The sequence below is a fragment of the Mus caroli genome, unplaced genomic scaffold, assembly GCF_978045245.1.
Source record: "Mus caroli unplaced genomic scaffold, Mus_caroli_1 scaffold_7, whole genome shotgun sequence".
Lineage (NCBI taxonomy): Eukaryota > Metazoa > Chordata > Mammalia > Rodentia > Muridae > Mus > Mus caroli.
This window is the reverse complement of record NW_028227262.1, coordinates 35,162,292-35,189,307: the sequence shown is the minus strand read 5'-3', so window position 1 is coordinate 35,189,307 and position 27,016 is coordinate 35,162,292. Positions and strand designations below refer to the sequence as shown.

General features: G+C 44.7%; 1 protein-coding gene across 1 annotated transcript in view; it reads left to right on the top strand.

Moving 5' to 3' along the window:
* Positions 1–27,016, top strand: part of Fancd2 (FA complementation group D2) — a 64,015-nt gene that overhangs the window by 21,571 nt on the left and 15,428 nt on the right. Inside the window, exons 16-34 of the mRNA XM_021165022.3 lie at positions 58–192; positions 1,497–1,628; positions 2,573–2,683; positions 6,221–6,330; positions 7,732–7,792; positions 8,398–8,517; positions 9,100–9,173; positions 9,451–9,594; positions 10,301–10,401; positions 11,160–11,275; positions 12,773–12,881; positions 15,050–15,160; positions 15,446–15,558; positions 17,729–17,872; positions 19,192–19,308; positions 20,420–20,548; positions 20,913–21,031; positions 23,469–23,579; positions 24,455–24,585. Coding sequence (XP_021020681.1) covers positions 58–192; positions 1,497–1,628; positions 2,573–2,683; positions 6,221–6,330; positions 7,732–7,792; positions 8,398–8,517; positions 9,100–9,173; positions 9,451–9,594; positions 10,301–10,401; positions 11,160–11,275; positions 12,773–12,881; positions 15,050–15,160; positions 15,446–15,558; positions 17,729–17,872; positions 19,192–19,308; positions 20,420–20,548; positions 20,913–21,031; positions 23,469–23,579; positions 24,455–24,585 — 2,188 coding nt within the window. The remainder of the gene's footprint in view (positions 1–57; positions 193–1,496; positions 1,629–2,572; positions 2,684–6,220; positions 6,331–7,731; positions 7,793–8,397; positions 8,518–9,099; positions 9,174–9,450; positions 9,595–10,300; positions 10,402–11,159; positions 11,276–12,772; positions 12,882–15,049; positions 15,161–15,445; positions 15,559–17,728; positions 17,873–19,191; positions 19,309–20,419; positions 20,549–20,912; positions 21,032–23,468; positions 23,580–24,454; positions 24,586–27,016) is intronic.

Here is a 27,016-nt window from a genome sequence, read left to right as displayed (position 1 = left end):
ATTAACACATTTGGTCTACAACACCGTTTCCTAGACTTTTCTCTCTTCCTCTTCCAGGTTCTTAAGGATATTTGCCCATCTATTCTTTTGCTGGCTCAGACTATGTTTCACTCTCAAGACCAGAGGATCATTTTGTTTGGCAGTCTTCTGTACAAATATGCTTTTAAGTTTTTTGATACTTACTGCCAGCAGGTATGTTGAGACATTTATTTGGATAAGGAAGAAACAGGATATGGAAAGGTATAATTTCAAATAAATTGGATGTATTCTGAGGTATATTCTGGGTGGTTAGATGACATTGAAGGGGAAATAACTTTGGCCAATAGCTTGGAAAACTCAGTACTAAGCCAGCTATAGAGATGCACATCTTTAATCAGTCCTTGGAAAACAGGCAGAGTGATAAACAAAAGTTTGAAGCCTGACTGGCCTGCAGTGCAGGATCTTGCTTCATAAACAAAACACTCATTTTTGGGCTGGAGAGATGGCTCAGTGGTTAAGAATATTCACTGCTCTTCCGAAGGTCCTGAGTTCAAATCCCAGCAAACACATGGTGACTTACAACCATCCTGATTAGATCTGAGGTCCTCTTCTAGAGTGTCTGAAAACAGCTATAGTGTACTTACATATAGTAAATAAATCTTTTTGTTGTTGTTTTTTGGTTTTTTCGAGACAGGGTTTCTCTGTATAGCCTTGGTTGTCCTGGAACTCACTTTGTAGACCAGGCTGGCCTCGAACTCAGAAATCCGCCTGCCTCTGCCTCCCGAGTGCTGGGATTAAAGGCGTGTGCCACCACGCCCGGCTAGTAAATAAATCTTTAAAAAAAAAAAAGAAAGAAAGAAAACACTCATTTCTAGTCTCTGTCCTGAAGTGATAAGATTCCTTAGAGGATCCGACTGTGAGAGCTGATAGTTGCTTTAAAATTATCAAGATCTTGCTCATATGTAGCACTTCAAACAACTGGACTTACTAGGTTTTATTTTTTATTGCCTGTATATGAATGCAAGGCTTTGCACCTGAGTGATGCTCCTGAGGAGGCCATAGACTTTTAGAATCATCTAGTCTGACCTGTTCTCAGTTCACAAAGCCTGTAAAGTCTTACGCTCCACAAGTATGGTCTTCTCAAGAAATCTCAGTGCACACTGAGTCCAGTCCCAACTTGTGTAAAATTTAGCTCATGGATAAATATTCAGATGACCACACCAAGGAACAAAATCAGGAGGTTTTGATACTGTCCACTGATCTATTACTGATGGTCAAGACAGAGTGGTCATCCCTGTCGTCCCAATACTTGAGAGACAGGATAGTCACAAGTTTGAGGCCAGCATGGGATAGTGAGGTCCAGGGAGCCAGGATAACTGTGTGATGGTGTGGTTGTTCTGTGTGGTGCGTGACAGCTAATAGACAGTAAGGTGGTGGGTAAGAAGGCCTTGGGCGTGAACACCATAGAATGGGCGTGTCGGTTTTGCTTCATACTGTCCTGTCACCTCCCTGTATAGGAAGTGGTTGGTGCCCTAGTCACCCATGTCTGCAGTGGGACCAAGGCTGAAGTCGACACTGCACTGGATGTCCTCCTGGAGCTGATTGTGCTAAACGCCTCTGCTATGAGGCTCAATGCTGCTTTTGTTAAGGTACTGTCTGTCCCGACAAATACCCACTCATTTTTCTGTTGCGTGTATCTCAGTGTTACTGCTGTAAGTTAGCAAAAACATATTTTGTATCTTTAAATATTGAGCACTATAAATGTGAGAGGGACGTGTAGGAAGATGGGTAACAGGTAGGTTTCAAGTAGAAGCATGTGATGTAAAGCTGCAGCCCATCTGAACTGACTCAGGATCACTTAAAGCGCTGTGGGTGGGGCTGGCCGTGGCCTTGGGCGTTAAGAGAGCAAGAAGCATGAGCAAGTCTTACATACATGGCTTATATAGCTGTGGAAACTCTAAGAATCAAAACGAAAGAGAACTTGCAGTATTTGTCTGACCTGCCTTAACCCACTTTCACAACATTAATATTTGTTTTCGTTTTCCTGCAAACAGCATAGCTTTGTTCTTTCGTATGGCTGAGACAATTTCATTACATGTGAACCACATTTCTCACTGTTGACGAGCATCTAGGTTGTTTACGAGACTTAGCTGTTGTGTATGTGCAGTGCAAGTGACTCGGTGATGTTGACGTGGTAACTGAAGTAGCTGGGTAATTGTTCTCTTTAAAATGGGGGCAGGAGAGAGTAGGGCTGGAGAGATGGCTCAGCAGTTAAAAACAGTTGTTACATTTGCAAAGGATCCGGTTTGATTCCCAGCACCCACATATTGGTTCACAACTACCCATACCTCTAGTTCCAGGGAATCCACTGCCCTTCTCTAAACCCCTTGGACACCAACCAAGCATATAGTGCATATACATACATGCAGGCAAAACATTCACACATAAAATGAGTATATCTAATTTTAAAAACATGAAAAAATGTTTTTAAATTTAAATAGAGAAAATTTTTAATTTAAACAAAAGTATTTTAATTTAAATAGAGAAAAATGTTAGCTAATTACCTCATTTTGGACCTTTTTCCCCTTCATAGGGCATCTTAGATTATTTGGAAAATATGTCCCCTCAGCAAATACGAAAAATCTTCTGTATTCTCAGCACTCTTGCATTTAGCCAACAGCCCGGAACCAGCAACCATATCCAGGTAAGAGGACATGTATTGAGAAGGAATATTTTAAACCTCTTCATTTGAAATTTGCCAGACTAAGACTGTGGAGTCGTAGAAACTACCTGATCAACATAGGGAGTTCCAGGACAGCTACAGCTACAAAATAAAGAAACCCTGTCTCAAATTCAAAAAATTGGTAACATGATGCTGAGTGCCAGGCCAGCCTGGGCTACATAGCCACATACATAGTTCCAGGTAGTTTACAGAAACCATCTAGGAAAGGCTATGGCAAGCAGGTGTGTTTCCTGGAGATGGCCCACTGTTCGCATGTACTCTAAAGAGGTATGACCTCAGAGACCTTGTCTTATGATATGCCTTTCCTGCCACTGTAACGTAGCCTAATGGTTCCTGGCCATCAGCCTACCCTATAGGGCAAATCCCTGCAGCTCAACATGAAGATGAGCTTTCATGAATTAGTGCTGTTGAGATGAATTAATGACTTTATAGCATTCTTGATTTGATTCAAATAATTTTAGGAAGAAAGTTTAAGGAGGAGATGGTGTTAGTTGTTTAGCCAGAAAGATGTAATAAACTTAGAGTCAAGAATAGAATGTGCCCCCTCCTCAGAATAATAAGTAAAGACAACATAATAAGCAGTACAATGAGCTTGCATAAATTACACTAAAAAGAAAAATAAACTTGGGACAGATTTGTGATCAAGAAAAAACATTCATTCTAGCTCAGGGTCAAGGATGAACCCACAGGTGTGCACTGTGCTAAAGCAAGACCATGTGAAACTGTTGCTTTGAACTTACAGTGAGCTTATGGAATCTGCTTTGAACTTACTATTGACATCCTTCTGTAACTCCCTTTTGTGTAACATTTTATCTGTGAGGTAATTTTATAAAGAGCTTTTGTCTAAGAAGGTATAAAAAGGCTGAGAGAAAAAAATAAAGTGTGGCTGTTGGGGCTCTGCTGTCTGTCTATATGTGTATGTGTATGCATACATACATATGCAGGTATGTGTGTAGGTATGCATGTGCACTTGTGAACTGGATGAAACATGTGGTTGGGTCTGGCCAGTGTGTGTGTGTGTGTGTGTGTGTGTGTGCGCGTGTTTGTGCGTGCATGACCTTCTCCCTATCCTTTTCTTTTTCACTGGCCACTTAAGAGTTAAAAGCGTTCAGAGTTTCTCACTGGCCACTCTTTCTAGCCTCAGATAAATAGTTTTATTCCATCAGTACGGCTGACCATGTAAATTACCCATCACCGTCAGCGGAGACACAGTTGGCTGCTATCAGCATGACCCCAATTGCCAATGCCATACTCCTTCACTCCCTGCCTTGATTTACCCTGTGGTGTCAAACCTGGTTTTGAACAAGACCCTGTCTAAATAATAAAATTAACAACAGAGTCATGGATGTTCATGTCTTTAATCCCAGTACCTGGAAGCAGGTGGGTTTCTGTGAGTTTGAGCCAGTTCACTCCGGACAGCAAATCCCAGCCTGCCAGTGAGACCCTGTCTCAAAATAAAAACATCAAGGAAATCTTAGTCTGTTGGACTAAAGATGAGTCTGAGCCTGCTGTAGCCCAACCACGAGACTAAATAAGCCATGGTTTTCAGATTCTGCATGGAGTACTATGGAGATAGCGGATGTCTAAGCTGAGCTCCACCTCGTCTTGCTTTCTCCTGGAGTCACTAATCACTGAAGAAAGCTAACAAAGGACATAAAATATGAGCAAAGCTTACTGAGTTGGGGTCGTAACTATCACCTCCTGTAGCTGTTGGGACACCTTGTGGCACTAATTCATCCTGGGCTGTGGCTTTGGGAATCCAGGGCCTTGTTTAATTTAAACGCTGTCTTAGCCAGGTGGTGCACACACATGTATAGAATTCAGTGTGTGGAGAGGTGTGCAGTGAACAGTCCCCGCTCTCTAGGCATCTGGCTGGCCTCCTCTGAGGCCATCAGTGCCCCAGTCCGGAGCATTTACAGATTTATTGTTACATCCATCGGGCTTTTCTTTCTGGGGCTGTACCCTGTTTTCTCATTTAGCAGAGTATTTGCAAAATTTTTTTTGTATCAATAATACAAAGTTACTTTGTTATTTTGTTTTTGAATTGTGGCAAAATATATACAGAACTTAGTATTTGAAGTATTTTTAAGTATATCAGTGGCATGGAGAACACCTACAAAATGCAAGTATAATCACCATTCTTTTTCAGAATGGTGTTCATTCTGAACAGAAAGGTTCCCAATATGGCAGTAATTCCATGCCACCCACTCCCTGGGGCCTAGGGAAAGACATGTAGGCTCATGTAGTGATTGCCTGTCGTCTTTTCTCAGTCAGTATTGTCAGTGTCACAGGTGTGTCAGACATTGTTTCTCATCGTAGTTGAATGTCCACTTCATGTCCATCTCTCTCTCACTGTCCAAGGATGGCGGTGGGTTGTTTTTATTTACCCTCAGCTGTTGGACGATGCTGTTTGAGCGTTCATGTGCAGGTCCTGTCTGAGCCTCGCTCCTAGCTCTAGAGTTTATAGCTAGAGATGGCGTTGCTGAAGTATTAGGCGTTCTGGGGTTTAACAGTTGAGGAGCCACCAACATTGTTCAGAGCAGCTGCTCGGCACCTCATTATTACTTGGAAAGCAGGGCATTTCCCGGTGCTGCAGTCTTGGTAAGGATTGCATTCAGTCCTTGAGCGATGCTATCATCTTTCAATATTAAGTTTCCAACCCAAGAACACAGGACATCTTTGCATTACTTAGTTCTTCTCAGCAGTATTTTCAGTATATAACTGAGGCTGGCTGCAAACTCAAGTTCTGTTTATAGAGCTATGCTCCATATCCAGCTTGCAGTGTTTTATAGATTTTACCATATAAATCTTTCTTTCTCTTTCTTTCTTCTTTCTTTTTTTGGTGGGGAGGGGTTGGTTTTTGGTTTTTGAAGACGGGGTTTCTCTGTGTAGCCTCGGCTGTCCTCGAGCTTGCTCTGTAGACCAGGTTGGCCTCAAACTTACAGAGATCCGCTTGCTTCTGCCTCCCAAGTGCTGAGATTAAAGGTGTACACTACCGCTGACCAACTTAAATTTAATTCTAAATGGTTTATTATGGTCTGCCAAAATTTCATAGTGTGTCATAGTGGGTCTGAAAATTGCCTGGTAATTGCAGTCCAGTGTGAAAGCCTGAGATTAATCAGCACTTCCTCATTTTGAAATGAGATCATCTACTCCTAAAAATTGCCCTCTGGCCTCTGTGCCTCTGCCCTGCACATAGCGTACACCCCCAAAGTCAATATGTTTAAGAATAGTTTATTGTATCTCATTATTCTAGCTGCACAGCCACTCCACAGTGATTCTCAAGTCCTAGAGCAGTTGCCATGACAACACTGAGAGCTGTTGTGGAACGTGTGCCTTGTTCTAGGAGCTTTGTATAATTGGTCTGTGGATTTCAGAACAACTTTCCATCTTCTGTGTGAGACTTAGAGAATGGGATTTGGCTCCAGCAGTGATTTGACCTTTCGCTGTCACTCCAGAACAGTCTTTCTCTGTTCTCACCTCATTATCGCATTGCAGGACGACATGCACCTGGTGATCCGGAAGCAGCTCTCTAGCACTGTGTTCAAGTACAAACTCATCGGGATCATTGGTGCAGTCACCATGGCCGGTATCATGGCAGAAGACAGGTACTCATGCAGAGTCTGCCTCCTGTGTCTCAGTCAGCTAGGCAGGGTGCTGCCTTACACACTTTATATTTTACTAAAGACATTAAAACTGGAGGAGAAGAAGTAAGCATAACCTGCTTCTTTTCCATGCTCTCTCCTAATCCTTTTTAGGATTTGTCTTTGTTATTTTTAATTATGTTTTTCTAAGCTGGTATATGCACATGAGTGCCAGTACCTGTGGAAGCCAGAGGTGCCCGTTACAGAGGTCAGAGGAGCTGGCGTTGCAGGCAGATGTCAGCTGCCTGATGTGGGTCCCGGGAATTGAACTCAGGTCCTCTGCAAGAGCATACTTTTAGTCCTTTCTCCAACTCAATCTTTTCCATTCTTGACTGTATATACCATGAACAATTTTTATAGAATTACATTATAATTATTAATCATAATGTTGCCTGGAGGGACAGTGCTGGAAATCTTTCCACAGAGGATAACCTTGGTGCTCCTGAAATTAATTTTTCTAGAATTTGCTTCTGACCTAAGCTCTCTGTAGCTGCACTAATTTTGTCTGGTGCTTCGTGTTTAGTAGCAATACATTTTCTGTGTGGATCCGCACTTGCTCCTAGATGCCTCAGTGATAGCATCTGAAAAAGTATCAGAGCAGTGGTTCCATGAGAAGCCATTGTAAACTGACAGTGCAGTTTCTGCTTCTCGGAAATCACTTGCCAGGAATTCTAAGAGCTCAGGAAACATTCTTAGAGTCGGCATAATAGCTAGAAGAAAGGAATGGGGGGAAAATCTGAAGAGCCTTTGGTGTTCTGGTTAAGAATGCATTTGCTGATCCATACTGTCTGGAGTCCAATCCTAGCTCCGTTCTTACCTAATGCCCTTACCTAATACTCTACCTCTGCCTTTGTACTTTTGCAACTGTACAATGCTAATTGTACTTACGCTGTAGACTTATTAAGGGCATTCAGTGACTGGGACAATGCCCAGAACAGTCTACTTATTGAAGAAATGTTTTCTTTAGCTGGGCACATGGAAAGAGACTCACCTGATGCCAGGAGTTCAAAGCTGCCTTGGGTAGCATGGTCAGACTAGTGTCTCAGAAAAACAAAAGAGACTCTCCTATCACTACTCATTTAGTGTGCCCTTCAAAATATGTATCAGTGGTCCGACTGATTTGCAAAAGCCTCAGAATTCCAGGGACAAAGGCAGAATGATCACTTGCACACAAGAATTTGACATACGGCTGGTAATCTGGTGTGACTGTCTCAAAAAAAGAGGGACTAATCATGCTCACTATGCTGAACAACGTAAATACTCTAACATGCCGTCATCAAACTCGACCTCTAGTTCTAGCTGAAAGAAGACTGTTAAACTTACTATAAAATATTACAGGATTAAACTAACATTTCTTGTTCATAGAAGTGTACCATCTAATTCAACCGAGAGGAGCACCAATGTGAGCAGTGAACAGCGCACACAGGTAGGTTTCTGTAGCGTGGTAAGATGTGTGCCATTGCTCCGGCTTATAGCTTCTCACTGTTGTTTTCCCAGGCAGTGGTGTGAGTTTTCTTTTCTTTCACAATGCTGGGATGGAACAGGGGCCTTGGGTACACTACCACTGAGCTACGTCTGTGACTGGAGTATTTTGTGTATCTTGTTTCAAAAACACCTTCAACTATCTTGCTATGTAGCCCCAGGCCTGGAACGGACTATGTAGACCAGGCTGGCCTTGAACTTTCTGGGATCCTCCTGTCTCTGCCTCCCAAGTGCCAGGATTATAGGCATGAGACACCATGCCCATCTTGTCCTGGTAACTCCTCAGAAGTTCATTCTAGGACACAGAGCAGTGTTATTCATTTTGCTTGTCTCTCCTCTCAATGTCCAAACCTAAGGGTGTCACTCCAGCTTTGGTTTTGGCTTTGGATATGATATATGTTTGGAAAGAGACAGACTAGAAAAGAGGCTCCGGAATGCCTCTCTTGACTTCTGGCCCTGAGACTTGAGAAAGAACCTACTACTGAGCGTGGACATGAATTTAGAGTTGGCAGCCCAAAGGTCACAGCTCTTTCTCTCTATCTCTTCCAGGTGACTTCTTTGCTACAACTGGTTCATTCTTGCACTGAGCACTCTCCTTGGGCCTCTTCTCTGTATTATGATGAATTTGCCAACCTGATCCAAGAAAGGAAGTTGGCTCCAAAAACCTTGGTAAGGACAATGTCTTGTTTCTCGGGTGGCATGTAGGAACCAGTTCTTGAGGCAGGTCTCACTGTATAGCTGGGTCTGACTAGAACTTTCATAAAGACTAGTCTGCTCTTGAACTAGCTGTAGTCCTCCTGCCTCTCCATCCCAGTTTTGGGATGACTGGTGTGAGCTGCCAAAACCCCATTCCAAGTGCCTTTTCTTAAAGTGACAAAGCATCAGAGCTTCTTTGGGACACATTTTGTCTTTCTCGCTATTGTGGAGTACAACAGACCTTCCTGGGTATCCCCAAATTCACCCAGTTTCTGGGCTCTCCTGAGGCTCCTGCACTTAATGATTATAATGGTAAAGGCGAGAAGGTTGTTGGTGATAGGCACCATTTGTTCGACAGCCCTCTTCTGGGCCAGGCACCGAGTGAGGCACTTTTTGTGCATTCTCTCCTTTCTTCACAGCACTGGAGGTCTGTGTTACTATTTGTGTTTTAGAAATGAGAAGCCTGTGGTTGAGAAAGGTTAGTGGCAGTTTATTCAGGGCTGGCTATATAGCAAATATGCCCCTCACAACCCTGTTCTTGTTTGTACCCGGAAGGAATGGGTCGGGCAGACCATCTTCAATGATTTCCAAGATGCCTTTGTGGTAGACTTCTGTGCTGCTCCAGAGGGGTAAGTGCTGCTCACCTCAGCTGGCTCCACTGCGGAGGAAGCGGATACAAGCTTCACATTACTTTTACCCTCAAGTCTGCCCACCATACCTCATCCGCACCCAGCCCCAACATCCTGTATCCCAGCTGTAGAGTTGCTATAAAGGTCCCCACCTGCTCTCTCTGTTTATAGCTTCTTCCTAAATTTGTTTTGCCTGAAGTTGGTTTGTTCTAGTGATTTCCAGCATGGCCTTGTTTTCCCCCCAGTGGGGACATCAGATTTTGGGTTCTCTTCACAGTGACTTTCCATTTCCTGTGAAAGCACTCTATGGACTGGAAGAGTACAACACTCAAGATGGCATTGTCATCAACCTCCTGCCCCTGTTCTATCAGGAATGTGCAAAAGATGCCAGTCAAGCGACGTCACAAGAATCGAGCCAGAGGTGAGCTGTTTTCCATCTGTTGGTATTCTGAATGTTCATGGGGAAAAAAAAATTTTAAATCTCGTAATATTAATGAATAAATGGACTATTTATTTAATGCGTGTGTGTGCACCCAAGTGCGTGTATCCGCACCACATGCATTCTGGAGGCCATGAAGGTTAGAAGAATGTGTTGGCTCCTTGGAACTAGAGTTATGGGTGGTTTGTGAGCCACCACATAGGTTTTGGAAACTGAACCTGGGTTCTCTTTTAGATCGGTAAGCCCTCTTTACTCCTGAGCCATCTCTCCAGCTCCATTTCATAGTTCTTTTAATGTGCGGGGTCCTTGCATCACAGTAATTCTTTCAGGAAAGGTTGCATCTAGAGCTGTTAGAAGGACGCAGTCAGGCTCCTCTTTTTCTCTTGCTCCCTGGGATTGAGATTTGCATTGCCCTTGAGAGTCAGCACACACTACCCTAGACTATTTGTCCTTGCGTTCTTTTCCTGAGCCTCCCTGGCTGCCCTGCCTCTCTCCCCCTCCTTCCCTCTCAAGCCTCACACCAGCTGCACACACCCTCTGCCTTCCTGCACAGTGATGCTCACTACCTGCTGGGCAGCACTGAGCTACCTGCTGTTTTTCTTTAATTACAAGAGTGAGTGCCTGTAGTTTTGGATTAATAGGACTGTGGTACTAAGTGTGGTTCCTGAGGTGGATTCTTCCTTCCCAGATCAATGTCTTCTTTGTGCCTGGCTTCCCATTTCCGGCTGCTGAGACTTTGCGTGGCAAGACAACACGATGGAAACTTGGATGAGATCGACGGTCTCTTAGGTATACACACAGTTCCCCGAGACTTTGTGCTCTTTTGGTAAAAGCAGGCAAGGACCAGGCCTGCACCTTGGACGTGTAAGATGGAATTTCTCACCTCACGTGAAAATTACAGCCATAATGGCATGTCAGTCAAGTGAGCTTGTGTGGAGCCAGCATCTTCTTTGTAGTTGTTGCTGAATGCTGGTTAATGGGCAGATTCTTTTATTATTTTTTTACCCACTTGTATGTACTTACTTTTTATTACTTGAATCTGAGAGGGGTACAGCATCATGACACAAATTTTGTGACCAATGGCCTTTGCAGGAAGACCGCTTAGGAATTTGGCATGAACTGTGCATCTGTTTCCATGGACCTGAGATTCTGTTTCCTGAATTACTCTGGTTTTGTTTGGCTTGCCTCCAGGAGTCACTGTGCTGTTTTTTGATTTGTATACATAAGGTCATAGTAGAGTTCAGTTTATCTTGGGCATAAACACCTTTAGTCTTAAGAAGAGCCATGTGCTTTCTTTGAAGGGCCTTGCACCATAGCCTTCCAGACATACTTGCCTTTTAGAAGTCCTGTTTCCAGCAGGCTTCCAGGTGCCAAGATGGGGTAAAGAGTGTAGATGTATTCTTTTGACACCAAAGTGGAAGGAGTTTTGAAATAAAACAAAGCTTGACTCTCATAAGAGCTTAAGGGACAGGTCGGTACCTGGGGAGCTAGGACCCGTGTTCTTCTGCCTTGAGCTAAAGGTTGGTGGGACATTTGTTCTTTCTCAGATTGTCCCCTGTTCCTCCCTGACCTGGAACCTGGAGAGAAACTGGAGTCCATGTCTGTTAAAGACCGTTCGCTTATGTGTTCGCTCACATTCCTAACTTTCAACTGGTTCAGAGAGGTGAGCAGAGTTACTGGAATGTCTCACTATGTCTGTAGTTTCTCTTAAAAGAAAACTATTTCTTGGCTCCCATAAACTCCATAAACATCTCCCCGATGCACCAATGCCTGTGCTTCTCTGGCCAAAGTATCCCACCACTGCTGCCCATTGGTTCCTGCTGCTGTCCCCGTCAGAGTACTTAGACCCTCACTGTAGAGCTGACTCATCAGGCCCCCTGCACTCCCACTTCTGCAGACAGTGGCCTCTCTTCTGTGCTGGGAGTCCCACTCTGTTGCTACAGGCCCCTGCTTGCTTTTTGCTTGCAGAGAGAAATGGGTATAGTTTCCTTCCTTCAGAGTGTGCTTGAGGACGTCGGTCATGGCAGCGCCTCATTGCTGCCTCCCTGTGCTTTGGCTGTGTTGTACTTCACACTTATACAGCTCCCACTTCATAGGTAAAGACGCAAAAGCTTAGAAAGGCTACAGACCTTGCCAAAGCATCTTGAGAAATAAATAGTAGACTAAGACTTGATCTGATAACATATGCGCTCTCTGATATTCTGCCTAAGTGCATAGTGAGTGGTGAGTAGCAGTGGGGTAAAACTCAGATGTCTTAGGTCTGCCAGGGAGACCACTGCTACATGACAGTCTGCATTAGCTCGCCATCACTCAGTCATAGTTTCCACCAGGATTGTAACAGGGTTTTCTTGTCAGTTTGTCCTTTAAACTTTATGGGACTAGAATGGTAGCCAGTGGCTGAGGCTGCTTTGCTGCTCTTCTGGGCCAGAGTTTGGTGCCTACTGTTGGCAGTGGAGGCTCAGCTGACAATCACTCCAACATCATGCTCTCCTGGTCTGTGAGGTCACCCATGTTCATGTGCACATGCAAACACATACACACACACACACACAAATTCAGATTTTCTCCTAAACTTTGACTTTCTGAATTTAGATGAATTTTTAGGTAGTTTTTAAACGAGTGCTCCATCTGTAACTCTTCTTTTCCCCAGAATGGTAGGACATAGAGAGCTGCGAATTGTCAGCTACACAGTAATGCATGAAGCCTTAGCCTCTGTCCCCGCACCACATACCTGGGTGTGGTGACTCATACCTGTCTCTAGCTCCACCACCTTGGGAGGTTGAGACAGGTTGATCAGGAGTTGTCCTCAGCCTCACACGGAGTTTAACGCCTGTCTGTTCTATGAGACTGTCCTTCTCGTGACGATTAGCACTGTTTATGAGCTGCCATTACAGATCTAGCTGCTGCACTGTATCTTTGTTTCTTTGAGACCGTCTCACTGGTTGGCCTATATCACCCTGTGTAGACTGGATTGGCCACAGATTCATGGCAATGCCCCTCAGCATCCCCACTATTGGAATTTTATAGACAGAAACCACCGCACCAGGCTCATAAGCTTTATATTAAAAAGTTACCTAGTGTGGCGTAAAAACCTTTCATCCCTGGGGAAGTAAAGTGAATGAGCTGAGTGTCCACATTGAAGAGAAGTTGTGCTTTGCAGGTTGTGAATGCCTTCTGCCAACAAACATCTCCTGAGATGAAGGGCAAGGTTCTTAGTCGGCTAAAGGACCTTGTAGAACTTCAGGAAATCCTAGAGAAGTACTTGGCAGGTAAGAAGGGCCATGCTGCAAGCCTCGGTGTCCTGCTGAGGAGATGAGCAATCACATACATTTATCTATCTACCTATCTATCTATCTATCAATCTATCTATCTATCTATCTATCCATGTATTTATTTATAGACAGGGTGCCTCTGAAGCCCTGGCTGTCTAGAACTCACTTTGTAGACTTGGCTGGCCTCTAACTCACAGAGATCTGCCTACCTCTGCCTCCAGGGCCAGGTACCCTTTTCTTCTTAAATATAGCCATGAACCAGCAGTAAAGATGAAGGCCTTTTCATTCCTCTGACCATTAACTTAACTGGTTGTTTTAAAATGCTCTTTTAGCAGGGCAGTGGTGGCACACGCCTTTAATCCCAGCACTTGGGAGGCAGAGGCAGGCAGATTTCTGAGTTCCAGGCCAGCCTGGTCTACAGAGTGAGTTTCAGGACAACCAGAGCTATATAGAGAAACCCTGTCTCAAAAAAAAACCAAAAAAACAAAAACCCAAAACAACAACAACAAAATGCTAGTTTGTGGGGCCGAGGAGGTGGCTCAGCAGTTAGGAGCACTGGCTGCTCTTCTAGAGGAGTTTCATTCCAAGTACGCAATAGCAGCTCACAACTGTCTGCACTCCACTCCCACAGTCTGCAGCTCCACTCCCACAGTCTGCAGCTCCACTCCCACAGTCTGCAGCTCCACTCCCACAGTCTGCAGCTCCACTCCCACAGTCTGCAGCTCCACTCCCACAGTCTGCAGCTCCACTCCCACAGTCTGCAGCTCCACTCCCACAGTCTGCAGCTCCACTCCCACAGTCTGCAGCTCCACTCCCACAGTCTGCAGCTCCACTCCCACAGTCTGCAGCTCCACTCCCACAGTATGCAGCTCCACTCCCACAGTCTGCAGCTCCACTCCCACAGTCTGCAGCTCCACTCCCACAGTCTGCAGCTCCACTCCCACAGTATGCAGCTCCACTCCCACAGTCTGCAGCTCCACTCCCACAGTATGCAGCTCCACTCCCACAGTCTGCAGCTCCACTCCCACAGTCTGCAGCTCCACTCCCACAGTATGCAGCTCCACTCCCACAGTATGCAGCTCCACTCCCACAGTATGCAGCTCCACTCCCACAGTATGCAGCTCCACTCCCACAGTATGCAGCTCCACTCCCACAGTATGCAGCTCCACTCCCACAGTATGCAGCTCCACTCCCACAGTCTGCAGCTCCACTCCCACAGTCTGCACTCCACTCCCACAGTCTGCAGCTCCACTCCCACAGTCTGCACTCCACTCCCACAGTCTGCAGCTCCACTCCCACAGTCTGCAGCTCCACTCCCACAGTCTGCAGCTCCACTCCCACAGTCTGCAGCTCCACTCCCACAGTATGCAGCTCCACTCCCACAGTATGCAGCTCCACTCCCACAGTATGCAGCTCCACTCCCACAGTCTGCAGCTCCACTCCCACAGTATGCAGCTCCACTCCCACAGTATGCAGCTCCACTCCCACAGTATGCAGCTCCACTCCCACAGTATGCAGCTCCACTCCCACAGTATGCAGCTCCACTCCCACAGTATGCAGTACCATGTTCTGGCCTCCCAGAGTACTGAGCATGCACGTGGCACACAGATATACGCGCAGCAAAATACTCATACACATTAATAATTTTTTTTTAATGCTAGCTTAGGGCTGAGTGTGTGTTAAACTTCTCATCTCAGCACTTTGTATGCAGAGGCAGGTGATCTCTATGCGTTCACTACTAGCCAGGGCTCAGTGTGAGATCCTGTCCTAGAGAGACAGATAAACCGACACAAAAACAAAGAAGCCAAAAATGCCAGTTTCATTCTGTAGGGAAAGTACGAAGCTTTCCTGAGGCTCCCATCTTAAATAATGGAATATAAAACAAAAAGATGTGTGACCAAATGCCAATATCTTTGGATTTTTAAGTGATATTTCAGCTTCTTTTTGCTTGGTTGATTATTTCATGTCCATATTAAAAATAACTTTGTATTAATTAATCATAATCAGGCACTATAATATAGAATTTCTCTAAGCTCTGCATTTTGCTGTGCCCAAACCACATCACAGGCATTCGCTGCTGCGGGCGGTGATTTTGAAGACCTGTTTCTGGGTGTTTGGGTATTTGGATCACTGTGGTTGGGTTCAGTCCTCCTACTCTGTTTCAGTCATCCCAGACTATGTTCCGCCTTTCGCAAGCGTTGACTTGGACACTTCAGATATGATGCCTTGGAGCAGTTCTGCTGTTGCAGCAAAAAACAGAAACAAGGGAAAGACGGGTGAGTATATTCCTTTCCTGTCCTTATCTGCGCCACACTGAATTAACCTCACGGGTTATACGTATCATGGCATTCGTATTTGAAAAGATAGAGGGCTGGTGGCATAGTTGGTTGGTGAGTGGTGACTAGCAAGATCTGCTGTCAAACTTTTCTTTAGAAAGGTTTCTTTATGGGCAATGCTGTGTAGCTTGAATCATAAAACTTCCTCCTCCTTTCTTGCAGTGCCCTATTTGGCAACATGTGCTTGTTAATTACTTGAGTCATTTCTCTCTCTTTGCAACATAGGGGGAAAGAAACAAAAAGCTGATAGCAGCAAAGCATCCTGCTCGGACACACTTCTAACAGAAGATCCTTCAGAGTGTGACATGGCGCCATCTGGGAGAAGCCACGTAGACAAGGTATTGGAGTGTGTGACAAAGGTTTAAGACTGCTCAGTGAGAATGAGGCTAACCTTATACTCTGCATGTTTTTAAGAGAAAAAAATGGGAAGGGAGGCACATGAAGTCTCCTGGGCCTCAGGATGACCCTGGAGTAACAGTACTTACTGTTCTCTAAATTCTTGGTTGTTGTTTCCCTCTAGAAACTAGTACGGTCCCTTAGGCAGAGGCAACCTCGGTCGACAAATTGCTCAGATCAGATTGGCCTGCAGCTGTTTTGTGAGAAATTGTCTTAATTGATGACTGATGGGTCCACTATGAGTGGTACCATCCCTAGGCAAGTGTGCTGGGCCCTTTAAGAAAGCTAGTTGAGTGTGATAGGAAGCAAGCCAGAGAGCAAGCCAGCAAGAGTGCTCCTCTGAGGCCTCTGCTTCAGTTCCTGCCCTGATTTTTCTCAATGATGGAGTATGACCTGGAGAACCACAGCCAACTGAGCCCTTTTCTCCCCAAGTTATTTGATCAGAGTGTTTGATCATAGCCACAGAAGTCAAAGAACAGTCCTTACTGCTGCTGTATGGGTGGCTGCTTTTTCTCTTTATCTTCTGTAGACTTTACCCCTGTGTTTTACTCCCCTGTACTACTTTGGGCTCTGTGTTATAATAGTTATCTCATTGAATCTTAGGATACACTGTCCCCTGCCATAGGTTTTTCAGACAGGGTCTCACTGGGTAGCAGAGGCTGACCTCAGACTCATGATCCTTCTGTCTTAGTGTCTTTTGTGTTGGGACTGCAGTCATTAACTTCCCCGCCCAGGGTGACATTCTTTTATATATACTGCTTTGGCTTTCCCCCTTTTTACCCCAGACCATAAACTTAGTGACCTAGATGTTGTGCATGCCTATAATCTCAGCATTTGGGAGGATGGCAGGAAGATGATCATGCATTTGAGGCTGGCTAAGCTATATGCAAGACCTTGTCTCAAAACAAAACAAAACAAAACAAAATATAGTTAGCAAGATGTTTCAAGCACAGAGGCACTGGCTGGCAGGCCTGAGACCTGACTTCAGTCCTGAGAACGCACATGGTAGACAGAGAGCCAGTTTCCACATGGGCTGTGGGGGGCACACAGAGAGAATAAATAAAATGTAACAAAAACTGTAAAGCCACAAAAGGCATAGCACCTGACTGGCGGCGCGGCGAATGGTTTTGAAGTGCTTACTGTGGTTTCTGGCAGCTGAAGAGTTGCTGCCCTGTGGCATTCACACAGGAAGTGCCATGTTGGAGAAGTTTCCTGGATGCGTGGATGTCAGTTTGTTTGACACCTACCATGCGTTCTTTTAATTCGTTATGTGTAGCTCCACTAACATCCTAAAAGTCCAAGGTTGGTGCCAATGTTCATATCTGTATTAATTCACTAGGCAGTTTATAAGCAGAGTAAAAGACTTGCTCACAGACATACTATGTGCACTTGAGCTAAGGTTTGAAATCAGCTTGTCCTAGCCTTTAAGATCACAGCTTTCTGGACACTCCACATGCTTTTATTTACCTAACAGTTCATCCGTAAGTAGAAACACCCAACGGTGTTGGTGTAAACTGCTACACTACATCTAGTGCTGTGGCTTGGGGATGATTGGACAATTGGGTGAAAGGAATGAGGTGATAAAAGGAAGTTAGAATTTTTTTTACCAAACATGAATGTGTATTGGACTTTAGAATGTTAATTAAAATTAGATTTGAGGGGCTGGGGAGATGCTCACTCTGTGGTTAAGAGTACTTACTGCTCTTCCAGAGGATAGGATTTCAGTTTCCAGCACCTGTGTTTAGTAACTCCCCTGTAATGCCAGTTTGAGCAGGATCCAGTGCCTCTGCACTCACAAGTGCACGCACACACACACAGTTTTAAAATAATATCAGATTAAAATTTGGGTTTTTTTCTTTTTTTTTAGGTTTTGTGTTTTTTTTGTTTTTTGTTTGTTTGTTTGTTTGAGACAGGGTTTCTCTGTAGCCCTGGCTGTCCTGGAACTCACTTTGCAGACCAGGCTGGCCTCGAACTCAGAAATCCTCTGCCTCCTGAGTGCTGGGATTAAAGGCATGCGCCACCACGCCGGCAAAATATTTTTTCAATTAGGCTAATATCTGAGACTTTAGTTCTTTTGAGTTGTTCTTTTGTATGCCCATTCTCTTCCTCCAGGAGTCCACAGGGAAGGAAGGAAAGACGTTTGTGTCACTGCAGAATTACCATGCTTTTTTCCGAGAGCTGGACATTGAGGTCTTCTCTATTCTACATTCTGGACTTGTGACCAAGTTCATCTTAGACACTGAAATGCACACTGAAGTAAGTGACAGTCTGGGACCCCAGAACCTTTTAGAAGAACACAGCTATTTCAAGTATTTGGGCCCGGTGTCATGGTATGTGATTTTAAGGCCAGCACTCGGGAGGCAGAGGAAAGCAGATACAAGACCAGCCTGGTCTACATAGTGAGTTCAAGGACAGTCAGGGCTAACACAGAGACTTTGCCTCAACAAAGAATGGAATTGAAAGCTGGGACTGTTGCTGTTGAGTGGAGAGCAGCGGGAGCTGTTTGTGAGAGGGATGACAGACGGACAAAGGGCCACAGTGAAGGGAAGGATGGTTTCTGACTTCAGAGCCTCAGTATGAATTCTGAGCGAGCAGTCATCCTTGTCGCCCTGGTTGTTCACAAGTCACAGGTGTTCTCAGTCTGTCAAGTTATGAATCACAGTACTGGTGACATGACCCTTCCCTGCAGGTTACCAGGTAAAAGCACTGAGTGAACTTAGATGGCGGAGGACTGTTGGGGCATAGAGAAGTCAGTATTGTCTTTCCGTTTTCGTGACCTTTGTTCAGCACTGAACAGATAATTCTAGATGCCATGATTGTGTTGACTACTCACCTAGACCTGGCCATGCAGTCGCATGCGCAGTTTGCTGCTTCCCTTAGGCTGGTCAAGTGTACAGGAGGTGGAGATGACTGCCCAAAACTGTATTAATATCTGAACTTCCGTAAGAGTGTTCATTCTAATAAAGTTGAGAATAGAGAATATTTTCACAGAGAAGGTAACCTTTGATAAGGATTTTCACTAGAGAAGGAAATATCCCCAGACTAAGATATTTAAAATGGAATTGATTTTTAATTAATAGTTGGAAAAATGTAGGCATCTTCAGAATGGAATGTGTGTGTGTGTGTGTGTGTGCTTTTCTTTCTTTAATTTTTTGAAGTTTTTCTTCATCAATCTGCTCATAGAAGATTCCATAAAAGTGTATTGAACGAGCAGTGCAGGTGGGACATTTCCCCCATTTGTCTCTTGCTGTGCTCTTCCGAATGATTCGCCACAGTGAGCAGGAGTGAAGAGGTGGAACGAAATATGCCCTGCAGAAACTGGGGAGAGGACTGGGTGGGGAAGTGCTTAGAGTACCTGCCACCTTTTACATGGGTCTGGGGTCTACACCCCCACGCGTCCTGCCTGTGTGGCAAGTGCTTTGTCCACTGAGCCTTTGTTCTAGCCCCCATTTCCTCTTTTTTAAATGAAAAGTCAAATTCAGTTCTTCACTCAGTGGGAGAGACGAGTATCAAATACACCGAAGATCCTGTAAGTAGGACATGATTGAACTTGTTCTCCACATTCCACACCCCAGGCTACAGAGGTGGTACAGCTGGGGCCTGCTGAGCTGCACTTCTTGCTGGAAGATCTTTCCCAGAAGCTAGAGAATATGCTGACTGCTCCTTTTGCCAAGAGAATCTGCTGCTTTAAGGTAAGTAGTGGCGCGAGCCTAGGCCTAGGCTTCCCGGAAACTTGGAAACAAGCGGGTGTCGGCTGTGAGTAACCTGGTGCTATGTTTGACTTACTAGGTAACACAGTGGCATTCCTGCATAGTTGCCTTGCCTTGTATAGGCTGGGCTGTAGTCTAACATACTAAAGTCCAGGCTGGATCCCTCACACCAAGTGTGTGTGTGTGTCTGTGTGTGTGTTTCTCAAACAAAATTGAAGAGACTCCTAATACAATAAGTTTATTTCTAAATGTCCTAAACATAGAGACATAGAAAGTACAAAAGTGCTGAGCATATGGGGAAATACTTGGTAGCACACGCGAGTGTGTGTGTGTGTGTGTGTGTGTGTGTGTGTGTGTGTGGTGTGTTCTGTATGCATGCACCCAAATTCATTAGTTATGATGGTCTGTGCTTTTGGCTTTTTGAGACAGTCTCTCAGAGCCAAGGCTAGACTTGAGCTCACTATGCAGCTGAAAATTGCCTTAAAGTTCTGATCTTCCTGTCACCATCTCCCTTCTGAGATTAAAGGCATATATCTCTGCCTGGTCAGAAGAGGGTGGCAGATCTCCTGGAACTAGAATTACAGACAGTTGCTAAGAAACAAACCAGGTCCTCTTCAACAGCAGCAAGTACTCTTACCTGCTGAGCCTTCTCTCCAGCCCCGTGTCTGTACTTTTTAATCAGATCCTGTTCTAACTCTACAGTATCCATCCTCTCAGGTATTTAAAACTAAAGGAAGGTATTTTTTCTTTTGCTATCGTGTTTCTCCTTTGTTATAATATCATCTTAACTAAGGAAAGTAAGTCACCTCTGTTGTCGACACCTACCTAGAATCACAACTGTGCGTTTGATTTATTTATTTGTTAGGTATACAGTGTTCTCCCTGCATGTATGCCTGCAGGCCAGAAGAGGACATCAGATCCCATTACAGATGGTTATGAGCCACCCTGTGGTTGCTGGGAATTGAACTCAGTGCTCTTAACTGCTGAGACATCTCTCCAGCCCACCCCACCCCCCAACTTTGAACTCTTAGCTAATGATTAATTGAAATAATTTATCCATTTTTTTCTCTTATAACTCTGAAATTTATTGTAGAATAAAGGAAGGCAGAATATTGGCTTCTCACATCTTCATCAGAGATCTGTCCAGGACATTGTGCACTGTGTGGTTCAGCTGCTAACCCCGATGTGTAACCATCTGGAAAACATTCACAACTTCTTTCAGGTGAGAGACTGACTCGCTTGTAAGTGAGAGACCGTGTGAGCACGGGCAGGCCAGCTGTGGTGGGCAGAGCATGGGAAGAGGCCAGAGGAAGAGAATTACACCTTCTGCGTGAGAGGTCAGGAGAACAGGCAGACTGAGCAGTACTAATGTACGAACGACCTCATAGCTTGAGCGTGCTCCTCAGAGTGGCTGGACAAGCAGGCCTTGGGACTTTGAGGAAGAGAGAGAACAAAAAGAAAAGAATTGTTAATTTGCAGGCAGGCTGGGTTTGTGGGTCTGTCAGTAACTGCCGAGAGTCCCTTTTTAACTGAGGGGGAGTGAGAGCGCTTGCACAGCAACTGGACTAAACCGCTTTTCTATTTAGTGCTTAGGTGCTGAGCATCTCAGTGCAGATGACAAGGCGAGAGCGACAGCTCAGGAGCAGCACACCATGGCCTGCTGCTACCAGAAGCTGCTGCAGGTCTTACATGCACTCTTTGCGTGGTGAGTGTGGGGAGGCGGTGTCATGGGAGTGTGTGCAATGAGTGTGTTTGTGCGTGCGTTCACTTCTGAGTATTCCCTAAGGGAAGAAGGGAAGGAAATGGATACAGCCCTTCCTGGGTGCTTTCTTCTTTTCTATTTTCTTGTAAACCCACTGAGTCTTACAGAGCCACTGTTACTGATCAGTTTGATAAATTAGGGGCTCACTGATTAGCTAACAGAACAAATCTGAAGTCTTACTATGTGGTTAAAAGTGAGCACACTGTGAACTGGAATATTGGGGATACCATGGAAGCTGTAGCATTTGGTGAGGCTTTTAAACAGGATCTCATAGATGTGCCTGAACACGCTCTGCGAGTGTGGCTGATCACCCTTCCCCTACTTCCTGAGTACTAGCATCACAGACCTGGGCCTCTAGACCTGCTTTTTACGTGCTTCTGGGGGTGAAACCTAGAACTTTATGCGGGATAGGCAAGTACTCTACTAACTGAGCTACATCCACACCCTTGGTCGGCCTTTAAACAATCAGTGGTCCCTTTATTTTGCTTCTTACATTTTAAAAATTATGTATATCTCTGTGCCCTCAGAGTTTAGAAGTGGGCATTGGATCTCCCGGAGCTGGAGTTGCAGGTGGTTGTGAGCAGTCTGATGACGGTGCTAGGAACCAACTCAGTTTGTCTGCAAGAGCAGTACATGCTCTTAGCTGCTGAGCCTTCTCTTCAACCTGGTTCTTAAAATAAGGATAGAAATATAACACAATCTGGGTTGGTTTTTTTTTTTTTGTTTGTTTGTTTTTTTTTCGAGACAGGGTTTCTCTGTATAGCCCTTGGCTGTCCTGGAACTTACTCTATAGACCAGGCTGTCCTGGAACTCAGAAATCCGCCTGCCTCTGCCTCCCAAGTGCTGGGATTAAAGGCATGCGCCACCATCGCCCAGCCACAATCTGTTTTTATATTGTAGTGTGTGTATGTGTGTGTGTGTGTGTGTGTGAGAACACTAACATGTTCTCCTTCCACCAAGTGGATCCAGGGGTCAAAGCCGAGTTGTGTCAGGCTTGGCAGCAAGGGCCTTCACCTGCCGAGCACTCCATTGAGTCCCAAGAGTTGGAGGCATAGCATGGGTGAAAGGAGAAATAAAGGCATTCCCCTGAGTATTGCTGTTCCTCAGCCGTGCCTTATCCCATCTGTCCTCTTCCAACAGGTTTTCTGGAGAATTTTACTCAAGCTTAAACTTATGCTAAATCTTCTCTTTTGAGCCATGAGCAAGATCATATCCATCTGCCTACTCAACACCCCCTTGGATGAGATTGACACCTCAGACTCATCACATCCAGTTCTGAGCATAATCTCACTGTTCCTCCAGCTTCGCCTCGTTTGAAAATGCCATCATCACTCTTGTTCACCAAAATGAGGAGTTATTCTTTTGGCTCCATCTTTCTACTCTTTCCCACATGTAACCCTAAATTCTATTGATTGCATTATCTAACTAGACATCTCTGTCTACTTCCAGCCTTCCCCCGTATCTGACCTAGTTTCACAGTTGGTCTCTGTCCATCTCGGGACGTGCAGTCTTCCCGTCCCGGTTGTGATGGCTGACAACTGCTAGGCTTTCCTGACTCTGACCTTTGGCCTGCCTTTTCCCACCTCCTGTTGTCTGGCGTCTGCTCTTGAACCCATTCTCACAGCTGGACTGAGTTATTCAGCATCCTACTTCACTTTAACCCAGAACTCTTCAGATACACGCATCCTGATACAAGACACCTGGCTACTTGATCCATACCCTCCAACTGAGTCTCTTCAGCTTCTCTAACCTTACTAGGTAACCCTCTTTCCTGGCCCTCAGCTCCCTTCTAACACTCTGCCATTCTCTCCTGGTCTAGCTTTCACACATTTTGTTAAAATTGTGCATTAAATTTTCTTCCTTGTTAGACTTATAACACTCTCCACATGGCAGATGCTAGTCATTTTTATATTCTCAGTACTTAAAAAGCAATGCCTGATGATAGATTTGCGTTGACAGTTCATCAAGGCGTGGTTTTTTAATGGTACACACACACACGAGCATGCACAGGCACACAGAATGGATGAAAGGCAAAGGAAGATGTTGGTAGGAAGGATGCAGGAATCAGATTATGTAGACTCTTGAAAGGCAGGCAGAAGATTTTATTTATGCATGTGAGTGCACTGTAGCTATCCTCAGACACACCAGAAGAGGGCATCGGATCCCATTACTGCTGGTTGTGAGTCACCATATGGTTGCTGGGAATTGAGCTCAGGACCTCTGGAAGAGCAGTCAGTACTCTCAACTGCTGAGCCATCTCTCCAGCCCCCGTTAACATTTTAAAATTATTTTTTAGTTTTTAGTATTTGCTTTGTCCTCAGTTGGTACCCGAGTGATCCTCCTGAGACAGGCTGACCCACTGCTTTCAACTTTGCTTTAGGAAGGGATTTACTCACCAATCAAACCACCGCCTCCTGCACTCAGCCCTTGAGGTCCTCTCGAGCCGACTAAAGCAGACGGAACAGGAACAGCCCTTGGAGGAACTGGTCAGGTGGGTCTGAACATCCCAGGATGTTCTTAAGAAAGCCTAGAACTGGATTGGCAGAATATTTTTGGAAAACATTCACTCTCTCAGAACAAAATCTATACTATGTTCACATCCCCTTACCATGTTTTATCATGTTTTAAAGGTTTTTTTTGTTTTTTGTTTTTGGGGGGGGGTTTTTGAGACTGGGTCTCATTCTGTAACTGTTAGCCTGGAACTCATGATGTAGACTTGGCTGTCCTCAGTCCTTAAACTCACAGAGATCCACCTGCCTCTGTCTCCCAAGTGCTAGAATTAATGGCATACAATACCACACTCAGACCTATTTCTTATATTATGTTGTGTGTGTGTCCATGTCCTCTGGAAAAGAAGCAAGTGTCTTAACTGCTCAGCCATTTTTCTAACCCCTCATTTTGAATTTTTTGAAACAGATCATGATACATATCCTAGTCTGGCCCCAAATGCAGCTTTCTCCTGCCTCAGCCTTCGACTTACTTACTTCAACTTACTGTTATGAGTCCAGACACGAGCCACCACTCCCACTCCCTAAACTCAGCCAACACTAGATCAGCTGAGGACCTCTCAGTCTTCTCTCAGGGAGACTGTAGGGAGCAACTAGTTGACACTAATTGCCGGTCCTATCCCATCCTGTCACATCCCATTCCATATTATCGTGGCGAGTTCCAGGCCAGCCTATTCTTTATGAGATCTTCCTCACCCCACCCCATAACATCCCAAAATAGCAAATAATTTTGTCCATGTAGCTTTTGTCTACCCAGCTTTCTTTATAAAGAGACAACTTGGGCACCTTGTGTGCATGTAAAAACATCTTTGATGCATGTGATGCTATGCGGGTTCTTCTATCTCTTGCTTCTTTACAGCCAGAGCTTCAATTACTTGCAGAATTTCCACCACAGTGTTCCCAGTTTCCAGTGTGGTCTTCACCTTCTCAGACTTTTGATGGCCCTTCTGGAGAAGTCTGCAGCACCTAAGCAGAAGAAAGAAAAACTTGGTGATGAGGCTTGATCCCTTTTTCGGGGGAAGGGGAATGTGTGAATAGGATTGATGTCTTACATTTGCAAATTTTGTGTTTTCTTAGAATTTTGAGCATTTTTACATGTAAATCCCACAAAATCACAAGCGTGCCCTCTTGCTCCACCAAGGAGACCATGTTTACAGAGCGGGCTATGACACGGCTTAGTGTACCTTTGGTTAGATTAATTGACTGGACAGTTTTCTTTTTTTAATTAATAAGATGTATATATTTTGTTTTTATTTAATGTATATAAGTGTTTTGTGTATATGTATGTCATACATGTTGGAGACCAGAAGTAGGCATTGGATCCACTGTAACTGGAGTTACAGTTATGAGTCACCCAATGAATGCTGGGAAAAACCAAGGTTCTCTGGAAAACCAGCAAGTGCTCTTAACCCCACTGAGCCATCTCTCCAGCCCCAAGTTTTCTTCTTTCTTCTTCTTCTTCTTCTTCTTCTTCTTCTTCTTCTTCTTCTTCTTCTTCTTCTTCTTCTTTCTTCCTCCTTCCTCCTTCCTCCTTCCTCCTTCTTCTTCCTCCTCCTTCTTCCTTCCTCCTCCTCCTCCTCCTCCTCTTCTTCTTCTCCTTCTCCTTCTCCTCCTCTTTTTCCTCCTCCTCCTCCTTCTTCTCCTTCTTTTCTTTTGTACTAGGAATTAAACCCAAACTATTCTAAACTATTGAGCTCTGCCCTCCATCCTTAGTAATTTTCTGTTTAATATTTTTTTAATCTTTCACCTTTTTCTTTTTTTAAGCTTTCTTATCTATTTCTGGCCGGTGTGGAACTCTGTGTAGACCAGGCTAAGCTTGGCCTTGTAGCAGTCCTACCTCTTCTTACTCCCAAGTACTAGAATCATCCCCTGCATAAGTCTTCCTAATCTGCTTCCTCCTTGGCTTAGCTACTTGGATACTTACCTACTTTTCTAATGCTTCGAGGGTTGCAGGACCAAGGCAGCCTATAGAAGAGTTTATCAGGCTTACACTTTCAGAGGCTTGGAATCCATGGCCATCATAATGGAAGCACGGCAGCGGGCAGACAGACGTGGCACACACTGGAGCAGTAGTTGAGAGCTCACACATTGACCCACAGATAGGCCACCGAGAAAGCTACCTGGGCATACGGCATGGGCTTGGAAACCTCCGTGCCCACAAGTGACACACCTCTTCCAACAAGGCCACACTCTCTAATCCATCCCAAACAGTTCACCACCTGCGAACCAAATATTTAATAATATGAGCCTGTGGGGGCCGTTCTCATATGCTAGGTATACACACATACACACACACCATGAAGTGGATAAAAATAGAAGAAAAAATCACAAGCATCAAGGAAATGAGTGCTGGCCTTTTCAAAGCATGTGTGCATTGTTCCATTTTTATGCTTATATCATCCACTGAGATATTCATATTCTCTCTCTCTCTCTCTCTCTCTCTCTCTCCAAACTTCTTTCCCCATCTCTGAGATCATCTTACTATGTAGCTAAGTTGACTTTGAACTCCAGATCCTCCTGCCTTGGGCTTTCCAGTTCTGAGAGTACAGGTCATGTGTCACCTGTCACCCTTCTCTAGGGATCTGGAACTTGTGACCTTTTTCTTTATCTTTTAGCATGAGAGCTCTTAAAATGCAAAATCACTAACTATCTTTCTCAGTTTTGGTACAACGAAAAGCAAGATTAATGTGTGAAAGAAATCTTTTTCCTATATTTATATTAATAAAGTAGGGTTTTGGTCTTAAACAGGACCTTCAGGACAGGGTAAGTAAATAGGGTTTACTTAAGTCTTAGACACATGGTTTCATTTATGGCAGTTGAGTTAATGGAACAAGAACAAATTGGCTTTCTAAATGATTGACTGCTAGGCCAAGACTGGTACTGTCTGGCTACAAGGCTGAAGGAAAATTGTGAGTTTGAGGCTAGCCTATGCTACCCAGTGAAATGCTCTCGTTTTTTTTTTGTTTGTTTTTTGTTTTTTTTTTTTTTTGTAGAAACAGTCTCTTGAAGCCTGGGTTGGCTCAGATTTGCTGTGTCTGTGCTAAAGATGCACCCAAACTTTTGATCCTCCCTTTCCTAAGCTCCTTCCTCTATCTTCTAAGTGCTGGTATTGTAGGCATGGGTCACCATGCCTGGTTTTATATGGTGCTGGGCATAGAACCCAGAGTTTTCTGCAAACTAGACAAGCACCCACATGAAACACTGTCCTAAAAACAAAAGTGCTTGTTAGGGCTGACATGGCTCAACGGTTAAGAATGTTTACTGCTCTCACTGGGGACCTGAATTCAGTTCCCCACATTACTGCAGACAACTCACAACTGCGTGCAGTTCCATCTTGTGAGGCTCCAGGCCTCTGCTGGCCTCTGAAGGCGCCACAGTCAGATGCACGTGGTTATACCAGATACTTGCACCCACACATAAC